Source organism: Rattus norvegicus, chromosome 16 (assembly GCF_021556685.1).
Source record: "Rattus norvegicus strain SHRSP/BbbUtx chromosome 16, alternate assembly SHRSP_T2T, whole genome shotgun sequence".
NCBI lineage: Eukaryota > Metazoa > Chordata > Mammalia > Rodentia > Muridae > Rattus > Rattus norvegicus.
The window spans coordinates 22,530,776-22,546,209 of record NC_141549.1 but is presented as its reverse complement, the minus strand read 5'-3'; the positions used below and the strand labels follow the sequence as shown (position 1 = coordinate 22,546,209).

The following is a 15,434-nucleotide window of genomic DNA, read 5'->3' as shown; positions in this document are numbered from 1 at the left end:
ACAGAAACCACACAAAGACCCCATGAAGAAAGAGAAGTTCAGACCAATTTCTTTTATGAATATTGACACAAAAATACTCAATAAAATTCTTGTAAATGGCAAACAGAATCAAAGAACACATCAAAACCATCATCCATCATGATCAAGTAGGCTTCATCCCAGGCATGCAGGGATGGTTTAATATACAGAAAACCATCAACATAATCCACTATATAAACAAACCGAAAGAACAAAACCACATGATCATTTCATTAGATGCTGAGAAAGCATTTGACAAAATTTCAACACCCCTTCATAATCAAAGTTCTGGAAAGAATAGGAATTGAAGGCCCATACCTAAACATAGTAAAAGCCATATACAGCAAACCAGTTGCTAACATTAAACTAAATAGACAGTAACTTGAAGCAATCCCACGAAAATCAGGGACTACACAAGGTTACCCACTCTCTCCCTACTTATTCAATATAGTTCTTGAAGTTCTAGCCAGAGCAATCAGACAACAAAAGGAGATCGAAGGGATAAAGATTGGAAAAGAGGAAGTCAAAATATCACTATTTGCAGATGATATGATAGTATATCTAAGTGAACCCAAAAGTCCCACCAGAGAACTACTAAAACTGATAAACACCTTATGCAAAGTGGCTGGATCTAAAATTACTCAAATAAATCAGTAGCCTTCCTCTACACAAAAGAGAAACAAGCCAAGAAAGAAATAGGGAAATGACACCCTTCCTAATAGTCCCAAATAATAAAAAATACCTCAGTGTGACTCTAGCCAAGCAAGTGAAAGATCTGTATGATAATAACTTTAAGCCTCTGAAGAAAGAAATTGAAGAAGACCTCAGAAGATGGAAAGATCTCCCATGCTCATGGATTGGCAGGATTAATATAGTAAAAATGGCCATTTTACCAAAAGCGATCTACAAATTCAACGCAATCCCCATCAAAATACCAATCCAATTCTCCAGAGAGTTAGACAATTTGCAAATTCATCTGGAATAACAAAAAACCCAGGATAGCTAAAACTATCCTCAAAAATGAAATCACTTCCAGGGGAATCACTATCCCTGAACTCAAGCAGTAATACAGAGCAATAGTGATAAAAAAAACTGCATGCTATTGGTACAGAGACAGACAGACAAGTGCAATAGAAGTGAAGATGCAGAAATGAACCCATACACCTATGGTCACTTGATTTTTGACAAAGGAGCCAAAACCATCCAGTGGAAAAAAGAGCATTTTCAGCAAATGGTGCTGGTTCAACTGGTGGTCAGCCTGTAGAAGAATGCAGATGATCCATTCTTATCACCCTGTACAAAGCTTAAGTCCACATGGATCAAGGACCACCACATCAAACCACATACACTGGAAGTTATAGAATAAATAGTGGGGAACTGTGTCAAACATGTAGGGACTGAGAAAAATTTCCTGAAAAAATGCCAATGGCTTATGCTCTAAGATCAAGAATCAAGACATGGGACCTTATAAAACTGCAAAGCTTCTGTAAGGCAATGTACACTGTCATTAGGACAAAACAGCAACCTATAAATTGGGAAAAAATCTTTACCAATACTACATCCGACACAAGGCTAGTATCAAAAATAGATGAACTCAAGAACTTAGGCTCCAGAGAGCCAAATAACACTATTTAAAAATGTGGGGCAGGCTCTGAACGGCCATTCCTTGAGTGTCTGTTGTAAAGATTGCCTCCATATCCCCTCCTATGAATACTTTTTCCCCCCATTTTAAGAAGGATTGCAAGCGTCTGCATTTTGCTCATCCTTCTTCTTGAGCTTCATGAGGTCTGGGGATTGCATCTAGGGTAATTTGAGCTTTTGGGCTAACATACAATAATCACTGAGTGTACAACATGTGTGTTTTCCTGTGAATGGGTTAACTCACTCAGGTTGATATTTTCTAGTTCTTTCCATTTGCCTCTGAGTTTCATGAAGTCATTGTTTTTGATAGTTGAGTAGTACTCCATTGTGTAGATGTACCACATTTTCTGAATCAATTTCTCTGTTGAAGGCATCTGAATCCTTTCCAGTTTCTGGCTATTATAAATAAGGTTGCTATGAAAATAATGGAGCATGTTTTCTTGTTGCATGTTGGAGCATCATTTGGGTCTACGCCCAGGAGAGGTATAGCTGGGTCCTTAGGTAATGCAACGTCCAATTTTCTGAGGAACCTCCAGAATGATTTCCAAAGTGGTTATACCAGTTTGCAATTCCACCAACAATGGAGGAGTGTTCCTCTTTCTCCACATCCTCACCAGCATCTGCTGTCACCTGAGATTTTTATCCTAGCCTTTCTGACTGGTGTGAGGTGGAATCTCAGGGATTTTTTGATTTGCATTTCCCTGATGTCTAAGAATATTGAACATTTCCTAAGGTGCTTCTCGCCCATTCGATATTCCTCACCTTTTAATTTGTGTGTGTGTGTGTGTGTGTGTGTGTGTGTGTGTGTGTGTGTGTATCCACCAAAACTAGGTAAGATTGATGAAGCTAAGAAGAGCATGCTGACAGGAACCAGATATAGGTCTCTCCTACAGACACAACCAGAGCATGTCAAATACATAGGTAAACACTAGCACCAACCCACTCAACTGAAAACGGGACTCCCTTGGGGAAATTCCAGAAGGAATTGAAAGATCTGAAGGTTCTTGCCACCCCATAAGAATACCAAGGCCTACCATCCAGAGCTTCCAGGGACTAAACCACTACCCAAAGACCATACATGGACTGACCCAGGACTCCAAATGCATATGTTGCAGAGTTGGAATATCATTTCTTAGGCACCAGTGGAAGGGGAAGTCCTTGGTCCTGCCAAGGTTGGACCCCAGAGCGGGGGAATGTCTGGGGGTGTAGAACGGGAGAATGAATGGGAGGGCCTCAGTTATGGTGAAGGAGGAGGGGATAGGAGGCTTATGGATAGGAAAATGGGAAAGGAATGTACATCTAAAATGTAAATTAAGAAATATATCCCATCAAAAAAGAGAAGAAGAGGAAGAAGAAGAAGAAGAAGAAGAAGAAGAAGAAGAAGAAGAAGAAGAAGAAGAAGAAGAAGAAGAAGAAGAAGAAGAAGAAGAAAAAGAAAACGGACTGGAGGAGCTGAAGGGGTTTCAACCCCATAAGATTAATTACAACATCAACCATTCAGACCCTCCAGGGCTCCCAAAGACTAAACCAGCAACCAAAGAGAAGCTTGACACCCGTGTGTTGCTTTTCTAGGTATCACACTATTTATTTACTGACTAACTGATTTATGAGATTTTGCTTTCTTTGTTTGTTTTGAATACGGGCACTGTAGGATAGGCTGGAAGCCTCCAACAGGGCTTCTAGCTGACCCTCTTGACACACTAAACCTGTCTAGCTCCACATGGCTCCTGGCACTTAGAGAACTTTAATTAGTCCAGTAATGCCACTGTGTGCTCACAGTTAGTGAATGATTCGAAATTGACAACAATGTCTGTGGAGCCTGTTAAATTACAACAGTCAACACAAATCTAAGTAATCTTCCATCCAATAAAATCTATAATATATGTAAAGTAAAAAGTGAGGGCTAGCCTTCATTTTAAAATTCTTGGATTGATCAGGAATTCAAGGCCCATACCTAAACATAGTAAAAACAATATACAGCAAACCAGTGGCCAATATCAAACTAAATGGAGAAAACCTTGAAGAATTAGCACTAAAGTCCACTGCCTTCCTCTATTCAAAGGATAAACAGGCTCAGAAAGGAATTAGGGAAATGACACCCTTCAAAACAGTAACAAATGATATAAAATACCTCGCTGTGACTCTAATCAAACAAGTGAATGATCTCTTTGACAAGAACTTTAAATTTCTAAAGAAAGAACTTGAACAAGATCTCATAAGATGGAAAGATTTCCCATGCTCACATATTGGCAGGATTAAAATTGTAAAAATGGAAATCTGACCAAAAGCAATCTAAGATTCAATGTAATTCCCATGAAAGTTCCAACTCTATTCCTCATTTAGGTAGAAAGAGGAATGTGCAAATTCATTTGGAATAATAAAAAATCCAGGGTAGTGAGAACTGTCCTCAAAAATGAAAGAACTTCTGGGAGACTCACCATCCCAGGCGTCAGGCTGTATTACATATCAATAGTGATAAAAACTGCATGGTTTAGTACACAGACAGGCAGGTTGATCAAGGGAGTAGAATTGGAGACAGAGAAATGAACCCACACAACTTTGGTCACTTGATGTTTGACAAAGACACTGAAGTCATTCAGTGGAAAAAAGACAGCATTTCCAGCAAATGCTGTTGAATCAACTGGCAGTCAGCATGTAGAATGCAAATCAAACTTTTCTTGTCACCCTGTACACAGCTAAAGTCCACGTGAATTGAGGATCTCCACATAGAAGCAGATACACTCAAAATAATAAAAGGAAAATTGGGGAAGAGCCTGGACCACATGGGCACTGGGGAAATTTTCCTGAATAGAACACCAATAGCTTAGGCTCCAATTTCAACTATCGAAAAATGAGACCTCAAAAAATTGCAAAGATTATGCAAGGAAAAGGACACTGTCATTAGGACAAAATGGAAACTAACAGATTAGAAAAAGATCTTTACGACTCCTACATCTGATAGAAGGCTAATATGCAACGTATACAAAGAAATCTATGTTTAGACTCCAGAGAATCAAATAGCTCTATTACAAAATGAGGAGGTGCAAACTTAAATAAAGAATTCTAAACTGAGGAATATCAAATGTCCCAGAAACTCCTAAGGAACTATTGAATATCCTTAATCATCAGGGAAATGTAAATCAAGAAAATGAAGAGATTCCACCTCACACCAGTAGAATGACTAAGAACAAAATCTCAGGTGACAACAGATGTTGGTGAGGATGTGGAGAAAGAGGAACACTCCTCCTTGTAGGTGGGAGAGCAAGCTGGTACAACTCTAGAAATTACTTAGCATGTTCCTCAGAAAATTGGGCATAGTACTACCTGAGGACCCAGCTATACCCCATCCTGGGCATACATCTAAAAGGGGCTCCAACATATAACAAAGACACATGCTCAAATTATGATCATAGCACCCTTTTTGTAATTGCCTGGAACTGGAAAGAACCCAGATGTCCCTCCATGTACAAAGTACACATTGACACACTCATGTCTTCAGGTCATATGTAGCAGAGGATGACCTTTTTGGGAACCAATGAGAGGAGAAGCCCTTGGTCTTGCCAAGGCTCCACCTCCCAGTGTAAGGGAATGCTAAGACAGGGAGGTGGGAAGGGGTGAGTAGATGGGTGGGAAAACACCCTAATAGAAGAGGGGGAGGGGCAAGGTGATAGGCGGTTCATGGATGGGAAACTAGGAAAGGGGATAACATTTGAAATGGGAACCAAAAATATCAAATAAAAATCCCCCCACCCCCAGAATAGGGAGGCTAAGTTTAGAATAGACGCAGAAGGAACATCCATTCAGAGCCTGCCCCACATGTGGCCCATACATATACAGCCACCAAACTAGATAAGATGGATGAAGCAAAGAAGTGCAGGCTGACAGGAACCAGATGTAGATCTCTCCTGAGAAACACAGCCAGAATACAGCAAATACATAAGTGGATGCCAGCAGCGAACCACTGAACTGAGAACGGGACCCCCGTTGAAGGAATCAGAGAAAGGATTGAAAGAGCTTGAAGGGGCTCAAGACCCCATATGTACAACAATGCCAAGCAACCTGAGCTTCCAGGGACTAAGCCACTACCCAAAGACTATACATGGACTGACCCTGGGCTCCAACATCATAGGTAGCAATGAATAGCCTAGTAAGGTCATCAGTGGAAGGGGAAGCCATTGGTCCTGCCAAGGCTGGACCCTTAAATAATGGGATTCTTGGGGTGAGGTAATGGGGGGAGAATGGGGAGGGGAACACCCATGAAGAGGAGGAGGAGGGGTTTGGGGGATGTTGGCCTGGAAACTGGGAAAGGGAATAACAATTGAAATGTAAATAAGATACATCCAATTTAATATTGACCGGGAAAATAAAAGAAAAGGAAAAAATCGCCCCCCCGCAGAAAAATAATGAAGCGCTTTTGCGGTTGGTAAACCTCACTTGGTAAAACATTTGCCCTGAAAACCTGACTGTAGATGTGGGGATAAGGGGAGCCCCAAGGCTTACTTGCCTGCAAGTGTGAATATCAATGTGCTCCAAGATAGTAAATCAATCACACGAGGGTGTGGCTGGGTGAGGTTTCTCTCCAGAACAGAGGGACCAGGGTTGGAACCCACAGGGAGGCCTGATGGCCTGAGTTCAGTCCTCAGAAGCCAGAACAGAACCGTCAGTTGGCTCTGTCCTCTGACCACTACACACTTAGCTCCACATGTGTGGGGCACTGGAAAGTGAGAGAAAGACAATGGCAATCTCTGACCGTCTCATGTATATCAGTGCAAAATCAACAGAACAGAAGGTCCTCACTCACCTTCTGTGAAGGGGACATGGTCACAGTTCCTGTTCAAAATGTCTTTTATCCATTAGCAAACAGGTAATGTTGATCTAATATTCATTATTGATATTGCCCTAAAGTTGACAATTTGTCTTATGATAAATTTTCGAGTGCTGTCTATTATAATTAATGCTCTATATATTAATAAAGTCTTCATAGAATCAGGGGTTATGGAGGGGGGATGGGGATAACATTTGAAATGTAAATACATAAAATATCTAAGAAAAAAGAAAAAAGAACAAAAAGAACAAAAACAGGAAAAACAAAAAGAAAATCTACATGGGGGCATGGCAGTGACCAGCTCTAGTTTTGGTTTGAATAACACTCAGTTCTGATTGCTAGGACACACAGGGCAGCTCACAACTGTTTATAGCTGCAGCCCCAGGGGAACCAGCACCAGGTTCTACCACATATGGTACACAGAAAATACACAGAGGTAAAACGATTGTGTGTGTGTGTGTGTGTGTGTGTGTGTGTGTGTGTGTGTGTTTGCCCGCGTGCATGTGTGTCTGTATCTGTGTGCCTTTTTGTATGTTTACACAACTTAAGTTATACATAAAAATAAAATGAGGTAGTTTCATTAAAGCCTAGGACCTGCTGTCACACAGGGTGGAGGTCTCATATGACTAAGAGCTTTCAGCAGGTATAGACTCAGGAGTCCCCAGGCTTGGGCTCTGTCTTCAAATCATGGGTCACCTGGTACCCATCATGAAAAGGATGCTTAGGGATCCTGAAGAAAGACAAGCAGCTAGGGAGAGCAGCAGAACGCCTTGACTTGCTGTTTGGCAAATGGTGCTGCAGAGACTTGTGAGATTGCCTGGGCTCTATTAATGTTTTTGGGGTTTTGCTTTGGTTTGGTGTTTTGAGCCAGGGTTTCTCTGTAGACCAGGCTGCCCACAAAGTGAGATTCTATCTCAGAAGTAGTAAGTTACCTTGCCAGAGACGGTGTCATCTGCTTCAGATGTCTTCTGTGAGCCCTTGTAGAAAGGTTGCTGACTGATTTATGTGATGCCACAGAGCTGTTTGTAATGAGGCAGGAAAACAGGGTCGTATGTGAGGGCTGCCTTTGCTCCTTGTGTATCACAGGCCAAATCCTTCCTTCCTAAACTCCAGACTTGCGCGCTGCCCCTTTACCTCTTGAGCAGATGAAGTCCTTGTGGAGATGACCGCAGCTCCATCCTGCAGTTGTTGGTTCTGACAGACAGCCCCGAGAGACCACAAAGCCTTTAAGGATAGGGCGTGTTCTGGAAGTCCGCTGATGTGGGGTTCACCCACACTGGACAGCCTAGACGGAGCAAGTCTCACATCCGCCATCTTGGTGAAGGCCCACAACAGCTCCAGGAAGCGGAAGTACATGGATCGGGGGAGGAGTCCTCCAGCACTGGTTAGAATGGACAGTCTCAAAACGGCCAGGGAGGTAAACGCCCCAAGCATGTCCAGGATCGAGGCCACTTCTCTTTTCATCACGGAGAGGTCTCTGTGACCTCTGTCTCAGTACTTTTCTCCCTGACATGATTTATTAATACATGTATGTTATTTTGGGGTTATTTATTTTTCCACTACTGTCAATGCCAGTCACCTTAAAAGGCAATCATTCACCTATTCCAAAAACACTGTGGATTTATTCTACATTTCTCTCAGCGAACAAAAGCAAAAAGTGCCAAGTATAACAGTTTAATATTTGTCACCAAGTTAAAAAAACAAATGAAAAAAATACATATATAAATACATATATATACACATATATATTTTTATATATATATGCATGCATGCGCCAAGGGAATACATACGGAGCCAAAAACTAACAGAGGACACAAGGCTCCACCTAGACATCTTGTGTCACACAATTTCACCTCCAGTAACAGGAATGGGTAACAAACTGCTGAGTCATTAACCATAGGGTCCTATGGGAAGCCTCAACTGTCACAGGCTTGTGTCAAGACCATTGGTTGGTCTACACAATCTGATGTTCAGGACTGATTTCTGATGGTAACACTTCTGTCATCACAGTGGGAGAGGTTGAGCCGGGGTCTAACTAGACTCTTCACCCTACTAACCAGAGTTCATAATACTGGAAGGTACCCTGTCTGCTACTGGAGGGCAAAGGTAATCCTCAATATCTGTCACCTACAAACCCTGCAACCTACAACGACACCTACGTGGAAGCCCAAAAGCATCTTCAAATCTAATTCCAGGTGATCTAGACCCCTCTTATATCTTCACAGGCCCAGACATGCATGTAGTGCACCGACAGACACATGGGCAAAACTTTCACACATAGGAAATAAGCATAATGTTTCAATAATAATAGGTTCACAGGTATGTAGTAAACTTATGTGCTAAGTTCATTACTTACAAGCATACAATGTAGTAGTGGTTTCTTAGTACTTTATTAAAGTCATGCTCCCATCACCCTATTGTTTTAAAAACATTCTCATCTTTGACAGGAACCCTGGGCCATTACAAGTTACTCTTTTTTACTCCACAGCCTACCCCCTATCAACTTTTTAGGCACCAGTTCCAACTATCCCTCTTTGATGATAGAAGTATGACCTTCAAATATAGAACCTTAAAACCAGGTTGTGTACAGCTCCAATGCCATTGCAATAGCCCATAATATGAATGGTTTTCTGAGGGGCCCTTTGATTAATGAGGAAACAAGCTGGTACCCAATCTAACTTCTACTTTACGTTTCTCATTCTGTTAGTGTTTGTTGTTGCTGTTGTTGCTGCTGCTGCTGCTGCAGTTGTTGTGTTTAATTGATTGATTTCTTTTTGTTGTCTTGTTTTTGAGGTTTTGTTTGATTGATTGATTGTGTGAGTGCGTGTATGTCCGTGTGTGTGTGTGTGTGTGTGTGTGTGTGTGTGTGTGTGTGTGTGTGTAGCATCCCTGGCTGTCCGATACCTAACTCTGTAGACCAGGCTGGCTTTAAACTCATGGAGAACTACATGTCTCAGCCTCTTGAGTGCTGGGATTAAAGGCATATGTCACCACCAACCAGTTCATTCTAGGTATTTAATAGAAATTAATGATCTAATATAAAAATAAAGCTTTTTGGTCATTAAAAATGCTATTTTCACTGAGTTTACGGATTGTAATGTGTTTTCATGTTTTAGGATTATTATGAATACCTCTTGTCATTGCTAGATACTAGAGCATTGTATTGATATGCCACACTTTGTTTACCTATTCATCATGCTATACTTCTTGGGGTTCCTCCCTTTTGTCATTTGTAAGTTCTGTGCACATTCAGCTGCTTGAGGCTGAACCATTTTATATTTATAGTTCCAACAGTAATATAGAAGGTTGCTATTTCTCAGTTCCTTTACAGTCTCACATGTGCCATACAAGTGCTCCACCACTGACCTACACACTCAGCATATGAATATATATATATCATTTTATTATACTATATGTTATATATAAATGAGAAACTTATAAGAGTATTTGTGAAATGTATGTGTCAACTACACTCCAGTGCTCTGTGAACTGAGCTATCGAAGTCTCTTCAAAACAACTACAGAAAATACTTGCAAAGTAGGTTTTATACCAGGAAAGCAGGGATGGTTCAGTTACAAACACTCAACAAGTCATCTGCCATATAAACAAACTGAAAGAAAAAATCAGCAATTGATGACAGAGTGGAGACTGAGGGATACTAGCCAAACTTGATACCCATCTGTGGGCAAGCACCAATCCTTGACATTTCATAATACTCTATAACAGAGTATTTTATAACAATTATAACAATTACAGACAAGTGTTTAGCATGGCTGTCCTCTGAGAGGCTCCACTGAACAGCTTACTCAGACAGATGCAGACATCCACAGCTAAACACTGGGTAGAACTTAAGGACTCATATACAAGATTCAGAAGAAGGATTGCAGCCCTCAAGGGGAATGAAACTCCATAGGCCGTCCAGCAGAGTTAACTAAACTTGACACTTTGGGCTCTCAGCATCTGAACCACCAGCAAAAGAACATACAGGGGTTGGAGACAGGCCTCCCAGTACATGTGTGGCAGATATGCAGCTCGATATTCATGTGTGGCCTGAGCAACTGGAGCAGGGGCTGGACCAAAAGTTGTTGCTTTTCTGGTTGGTATGTTCTTCTAGCTAGGTATCTAGCTGGAAATCTCTGGAGAAAGGTCTTGAAATCCATTGCCCATGCTGACCTTTTACTGTTGAGATTTTAGACATCTTTATATATTTTGGACAAAAAATTGCTATAAGCCTATACCTTTACATAAACTTCTGGAAATATTTCAAACAGCAGGAAAAACACACTGACTTCTTCTGGACACAAATGAATTAAAAAAATCAGGAACTTGAGTGTCAGGCCCTGGTGTCTTATACAATTATTTATTGTACTAAAAATTATTTACTTCCCTTAAAATGTTGTGCTTGTCTTCACAGTTTGAGAGCTGCCTTCCATGTGTGAAGCAAACTCGCACTGCCTCTAAAGTACTTGCACATCCTTACGAGTTCCTTAATATTGTCTAAGATTTGATGTACTTAGAAAGTGACAGAAATATTAGAAATGCTTCTGCTTTTTAAATGAAAAGAATGTCAATGGGAAGAAATTTGTAGAAAAGCAACCATTGAGATGACACAGCACCTAAGATCATTTTCCATTCAAGCCTGATGACCTGCAATCTTGGTAGGAGGATCAAACCAATTCTAAGACATTGCACTCTCACCTCTACATATGGACTTTGTCACTTACAAACACACACACACACACACACACACACACACACAGAGAGAGAGAGAGAGAGAGAGAGAGAGAGAGAGAGAGAGAGAGAGAGAGAGTGGGGAGGGGCAGAGATTACTGCCTTGTTCACATGATTTGCTCAACCTGTTTTCTTTTTCTTTTTTTTTTTTTCCGGAGCTGGGGACCGAACCCAGGGCCTTGCGCTTCCTAGGCAAGCGCTCTACCACTGAGCTAAATCCCCAGCCCCTCAACCTGTTTTCTTATACAACTGAGGCCCATCCACCCAGAAGTACCAACATCTAGTATCACCACCTACAATTACAGGGGACATTCTACATTAACCACAGACTTCCTTCAAGACAATGTGATGGAGAAGATTCCTCTACTCTGATTCAGTCTTCCCAGATTATATGTAGATTTATGGAAAGTTCATTAAAATCAACCAGCACAACATCCTCCAAGGCTCAGTTACTGTTGTGGAAGAGGGAGTCAGAAAAGATATAAGGACAAAATGTGGGGAGACGTGCTGTGAAACTAGGTCTTCTGGATGTGACAAAGTAATGACAGTCATGAATATAATAAGGGTGTTTTCCTCAAAACGCCCTACACGAGAATGGAGCATCACCATCATCTCAGGTATTTGGAATGGCTCATAAAGTCATCATTAATGGCCACTTGTGGAGGGAGCAGAATAAACGTTTTACAAAAATAAAGAAAGAAAAAAAGGAAAGAAAGGAGGAAGGAAAGGAAAGAAAGAAAATTCAGAGAAGCCACATTTCAACTGTCTTCTCTTTGCCAACTAATAACACATGACTTGATAATATGAGAAGTAAGAGTAGGGTTAAAGATTGTTTTCCCTTGAAAATACACTAAAAAAGCTACTGATGCAATAAAAATTTTAAAATGCAAGACTTTCACTTTGAACATTTTAATGGGAAACTCTTACAATTAAGAGGCAAGCAGTTTAATTCAAAACTCATATGCTAAGTCCCTTGGACAAACAATACAGTCTGTGACACCAAGTTGTTCTATTTAGCAACTTTATGATATATCCTCACAAATCAGAGGGACAGGCAATGTACACTCCCTTCACATATTAAGTGCATGTAGTATATATCGGGAAGAGATTTAACTGAAAGACGGAGTTAGAGGTCAGTGTTTGGTCAAACTATAGGCTCTATGGTGGAGGGTTACAGTGAAGACAGCACAAACCAGAAACCTAGAAGCACTACATACAAACAGCTAAAGGCAAGAAGGCACATGTGTGATGGGAAGCTACAAAGGAGTGGACTGAGAGTCTCTGAGAGATTAAAATGAATACTGAACAGTGGCCTGATTGATAAGGTTGGCTTAGTGCAGGCTGTGAACACTGACAACTAACCTAAAGGAAGGGCTAAGTCCTGAGGAAGCAGTGCATGAGCCTAAGTGGCATCTGATTTTGTGCAAAGGGGGACAGAGCTGCCATCTCAACAATGCAACACATTGACCTCTGTTGAAACCCTGGGCAGATAGCTACAGGGTTACACATCTGGGTCCATTGATCTCCTTGGACTGTTTTTCTCACAATGCTCTGCTGCCTTTCCTTTACAACTTTATAACATGTGAAGACCTGACTCCATAACTTACCATTTCTCCAATTGTCATCTGCTGTTCATGATGTCACTTATTTCTGAAAAAATTTAATTCAATTGGATATATATATTCATTCTTGTTACTGGCCTGCTACCTGCCTAATCACGAAAAAGAAAAAGAAATGAGTCATTTTCAGGACACTGCAGTCACAGAGACATGGATTCTCCTTGATCAAGGTTCCAATCTCCTGGATTGCATCATCTGGTAAGTGCGTGAGAAGTATTTGTTCTTTTCACACATAAAATCCTGTTCACCAAAATCAGTGAGTGCACAGTACACCCTTCAGGTGCAGACCTGACCTATTAGACTGAGAATAAATTTTAACAAACATCCATGCTCAGTGGAATCCAAACATCACATCTGTCTTCCCAAGTGGAGGATATTTATACTCATTAAATTGCAGATATTACTAAAATACCTAAATACTGAAGGGAAACCCAGGGTGGCTGGTGCCATTGTGCCGTCCTTAGGTGATGCTCCCACAGGTCCTCTGAATGCACGAAAGGGAAAGTACTGACCTCTACCTTCATCCACTCAGCAATTCCTTGTTTGAATCCTATTGACTTCTTAGTATTACTTCTCAGATTCCATGTTGTTTTTTCTTCTCTTTTACTAGGGACTTGGTATTATGTCGGTAAGTCACTCACTACAGTAATCTATCACCCCAATCTCTTAGAATCTCTACGTTTATTTGCTATAGAGATAATGAAGTCTTGAGGGAGAGACGTAAAGGAGTCATCCCATTTAAAATGGAGTTACCACCTTCTCTGCACACTTTCCAGGTTGGGGTCTCTGTGTTAGTGTCTATAGCCTACAAGAAGATGATGCTTTTCTAATGAGGGTTCCAAACACAGATCTATAGCTATGACAGTCATTTCATTGATATGGATAAGAGTACTGAGTTTTCCTCTTGTCTCAGGACATATCTACTCTTAGGATTTTGGCTGCTTTAGCAGTTTCAGGCCTGGCTTCCATCACATAGAGTGTGTCTGAAATAGAATCAGGAAATAGAATTATTTCCATAATATGTGTTCCACTACTGTACCAGAACATCTTACGAGCCAGTAACTGGTTTACTTTGCAGGATTTGTACTTTGGGATAACCATGTTTGCATTTCTGTTCTGAAATCATGCAGACTACTTTACGTATCATGAATGCTACTTAGTAGGTGTGAAGCTTAATAGATAAGGTTTATCTTGGTTTGTATTGTAAATATACTTATTTTTATAAGAATCTACTAAGATTTTTATGACTGGCAGAGGCATCATATTCAGTCAAATGATGATGATCATTGATTTATGCCATGTTTTAAATTTCAGGAGGTATGATTTATGAATGGTTGCTTTTATTCTCTGTGCTATAGGACTAATGTTCAGGAAGTACCATTCTGTACAGTAAAGTCAAACATATTTCCTACTTTCTCCTCTGCCACATTTGTTGTGTGAAGTATTATGCAGATCCGTGTGTATGTGATGTATGTGGCATTGACTTCTGTGCTTGGTGTTGAAATGGACTAAGTTTCTGTCTTCTGCATGCAGTTATCTCTATGGATCAGTGTAATTTGATAAAGTGCTGTCAATTCCCCATATACTGTGGATGTTTTCTTTATTTTTATTTTGATTTTTTAAATTTATTTATTTATTTATACTTTTCTCCAAACCCTTCTCCAAATTTTGGCTTCATATTTCCTACTATAAATATTTTTGTTCCCCCTTCTAAGAAATACTGACACATAGACATTTTGGTTGTCCTTCTTCTTGAGCTTTATGTGATCTGTGGATTGCACCTTGGCTCATCTGAGCTTTGGGGCTACTATTCACTTATCAGTGAGTGCACACCATCTGTGTTATTTTCTGGGGTCACCTCACTCAAGATGATATTTTCTAGTTCCATCCTTTTGCCTATGAATTTCATGAAGTCATTGTCTTTTTAATAGCTGAGTAGTACTGCGTTTGTGTAATTGTACCACATTCTCTGTATCCATTCTTTTGTTGATGGACTTCTGGGTTCTTTCCAGATTCTAGCTATTAAAAATAAGGCTTCTATGGACTTACTGGAGCATGTTTGTCTGTTATATGTTGGAGCATCTATTGATTCTATGCCCAGGAATGAGTATACCTGGGTCCTCAGGTAGTACTATGTCCAATTTTCTGAGGAAACTCCCAACTGATTTCCAGAGCAGTTGTACTGGCTTGCTATCCAAGTAACAGTGGAGGAGTGTTCCTCTTTCTCCACATCCTTGCCAGCATCTGTCATCACCTGAGTTTTTGTTCTTAGCCATGCTGAGGGGTGTGAGGAGGAATCTCAGCATTGTTTTGATTTCCATTCCCCTGATGACTAAGGTTGTTGAACATTTCTATAGGTACTTCACAGCCATTCAATATTCCTCAGCTTAGGACTTTAGTTGTGTGAACAGACACCATGGCCAAGGCAACTCTTAAAAGGACACCATTTCATTAGGGCTGGTTTACAGCTTCAGAGGTTCAGACCTGTTATCATCACAGCAGGATCACTGCAGCCACCAATCAGACATGGTGAAGGAGGATCTGAGAGCTGTAGATCTTCATCTGGATGGTCCTACAGAATACTGCCTTCTAGGCAGCTA

At 40.6% G+C, this 15,434-nt stretch overlaps 1 protein-coding gene and 1 long non-coding RNA gene across 5 annotated transcripts in view; one reads left to right on the top strand and one right to left on the bottom strand.

Moving 5' to 3' along the window:
* LOC134482565 (uncharacterized) overlaps positions 1 to 7,825 on the bottom strand; it is a 100,950-nt gene extending 93,125 nt beyond the window's left edge. Inside the window, exon 1 of the mRNA XM_087589366.1 lies at positions 7,619 to 7,825. Within this exon, the coding sequence (XP_087445492.1) occupies positions 7,619 to 7,662 (44 nt within the window). The 5' untranslated portion in view covers positions 7,663 to 7,825. The remainder of the gene's footprint in view (positions 1 to 7,618) is intronic.
* The window catches only part of LOC148000461 (uncharacterized), a 98,715-nt gene that overhangs the window by 41,058 nt on the left and 42,223 nt on the right, over positions 1 to 15,434 (top strand). The window lies entirely within an intron of this gene.